Genomic DNA, 2852 nt, shown 5'->3' on the forward strand with positions numbered 1-2852 from the left:
GTCAAGGTGCCCCGCCACTACGACGACCCGGGCAAAGGGAACTACTGGATGCTGGACCCCTCCAGCGACGACGTCTTCATCGGGGGCACCACCGGCAAGCTCCGCCGGCGCTCCACCACCTCGCGGGCCAAGCTGGCCTTCAAGCGGGGCGCCCGGCTCACCTCCACCGGACTGACATTCATGGATAGGGCAGGATCCTTGTACTGGCCTATGTCCCCCTTCCTCTCCCTGCACCACCCCCGGGCCAGCAGCACTTTGAGTTACAATGGGACCACGTCCGCCTACCCCAGCCACCCCATGCCCTACAGCTCAGTGTTGACTCAAAACTCCTTGGGAAACAACCACTCCTTTTCCACGTCTAATGGGTTAAGTGTTGATAGACTAGTCAATGGAGAGATACCTTATGCCACTCATCACCTCACAGCAGCAGCTCTGGCCGCCTCAGTGCCGTGTGGCTTGTCAGTTCCCTGCTCCGGCACCTATTCCCTAAACCCCTGCTCTGTAAACCTCCTAGCAGGACAGACGAGTTACTTTTTCCCCCATGTTCCTCACCCTTCAATGACTTCTCAAAGCAGCACTTCAATGACGGCCAGGGCAGCCTCCTCCTCCACGTCGCCACAGGCGCCCTCCACTCTCCCCTGTGAGTCCTTAAGACCTTCTTTGCCAAGTTTTACAACGGGACTTTCCGGAGGACTTTCTGATTATTTCACACATCAAAATCAGGGGTCTTCTTCAAACCCTTTAATACATTAACATCCATGGGATCAGACTGTAAGTGAACATTTTACACACATTTGCATTGTAAATGATAATTAAAAGAAAAAAAAAGCAAAACAAAAAAGTCCAGGTATTTTTTATTAAGTTCCCCCATTTTCTGTACGTTTGTTCAGTCTTTAGGGTTGTTTATTATTCCACCAAGGTGAGGAGTGTCAGCAAGGTGCAATGTGGGGAGATTACATTGTAGACTATGAAGTTTGGAAGACAAAATTATAGTAGAATGTGTATCTAAATAGTGACTGCTTTTGCAATTTTTTATTCAAATACGATAAGTCTATCACTAAAAGCCGCCAGATTCTCCATGTTTGCAGTATTATAAGTTATCGTGGATATGTCGGTGGGTGCAGACCTCGAAAGAAAAAAAAAAACCACCACTAAATTTATGAAAACTATAAAAAACCTAAAACGTAATTTGTATTTAAGCAGAGTTAATGCTGAAAGATGCCCAAGAACTACATTTTGGCCATTTATTATTTTCTTTACTGAACTGCTTTTTTTGGGTTCCTTTTTTTTTTTGTTTGTTTGTTTGTTTGTTTACTTTTAGACCAAAGATTGGGTTTTAGAAAATGCACTCAGTGTACGGAGTAATTTAAAAAACAGCAACATTATTTCAGTTTGCAGCACTGCCCGTTCAAATGAATCAGAAGGGGACAAAATTAATGATTGCCTTCAGTTTGTGTTGTGTATATTTTGATGTATGTGGTCACTAACAGGTCACCTTTATTTTTTTTCTAAATGTAGTGAAATGTTAATACCTATTGTACTTATAGGTAAACCTTGCAAATATGTAACCTGTGTTGCGCAAATGCCGCATAAATTTGAGTGATTGTTAATGTCGTCTTAAAATTTCTTGATTGTGATACTGTGGTCATATGCCCGTGTTTGTCACTTACAAAAATGTTTACTATGAACACACAGAAATAAAAAAAATAGGCTAAATTCATATATACTTGATAGTTTTTTTGTCTCTTTTATTAACTAAAATTAATATGCCAGAGGCTTTAAAGTTACAGGGAGATCAGAGCGCTGCTTATTACAGCAGTCCACCATTTTTCACATGCTCCTTTCCTCCCCCCCTCTTTAACAGCAGTATTTTCAAATGCAAAGGAGCAGGGTGTTTAATTAAACACCACGGCCACCGTTGTGATGTCCGTTTTTGGGGCAGAACTCTTATCAAGTCTGCTTAAAATTGTTAGTACGAGGTAGGGTGTCTTACTAAAAACTGTCTTACGTTGAAGATGCTTAGAATTGCGTACGTATATACATATATATACACACACATATAAATTTAGGTATATATGCACACATTAGGAAAAAAATAAGGCGCATTATTGCATAGATACGTGTTGTTCTTGCAATCTCTGAAATGCATTTGAAGAATTCTTCTTCTGAAAGATATTAATTTCGACTCTGATAACTGGAGATCTATTAACTACGGATGTGTATGTGTGTGTATATACATATACATATTAGCTTCCATATAATCACTTGATGAAATTTAGCAAGCTATGATACGTGTGTGTATAAAATGTAACCCTTGTCTTAAAGGAACACTGTTCCGGAAGTATCTATACTAGATGTATTTCTATACTTTTAATGCTGCAAACACTTTGGCTTCAGAGACTGTAAAAGTGGCGATAGTTTTTTCAGCTAGAACCTCTCTCCTCTGCCCCCTTCGCCCTCCGGACAGGGAAGGAGCCCAGCAGGGGCGAGGTGAAGTTGCAGGACATTGCAGTGAGGCAGAGGGCTGGAGGGGTCACGTGACGCCCTGGCTTGCATACCGATGTTGAAATGTTTTAGGGAAAAAAAAAACCCAAACCTGTGTGGATGCGCTTCAATTTAAAGTTTTGAAACGGACTTCTTTTTCGCTATCCGTCTGCCGATGGCAGTGCTTGCTGCAGCCCACCAACCCACGCTAGCCTCCATAAGTGTGCTCCGTTGCCCGGAGAATCAATCCATTAGTTTTAAGGGGGCAACGCTACCACTAATTTTAAGAAGCATTTAATCCTAAAAAGAATTGGTTTCTTGATGAGTTTAGGAAAGCCTATAAAAGCCGCAACTCTTGAAAATAATTA

General features: G+C 41.9%; 1 protein-coding gene across 1 annotated transcript in view; it reads left to right on the forward strand.

Moving 5' to 3' along the window:
- FOXG1 (forkhead box G1) overlaps positions 1 to 820 on the forward strand; it is a 6325-nt gene extending 5505 nt beyond the window's left edge. The window contains exon 4 of the mRNA XM_009329988.1: positions 7 to 820. Coding sequence (XP_009328263.1) covers positions 7 to 753 — 747 coding nt within the window. The 3' untranslated portion in view covers positions 754 to 820. The remainder of the gene's footprint in view (positions 1 to 6) is intronic.
- Positions 821 to 2852: the final 2032 nt, after the last annotated feature.

This window comes from Pygoscelis adeliae, unplaced genomic scaffold, assembly GCF_000699105.1.
Source record: "Pygoscelis adeliae isolate BGI_AS28 unplaced genomic scaffold, ASM69910v1 Scaffold327, whole genome shotgun sequence".
NCBI lineage: Eukaryota > Metazoa > Chordata > Aves > Sphenisciformes > Spheniscidae > Pygoscelis > Pygoscelis adeliae.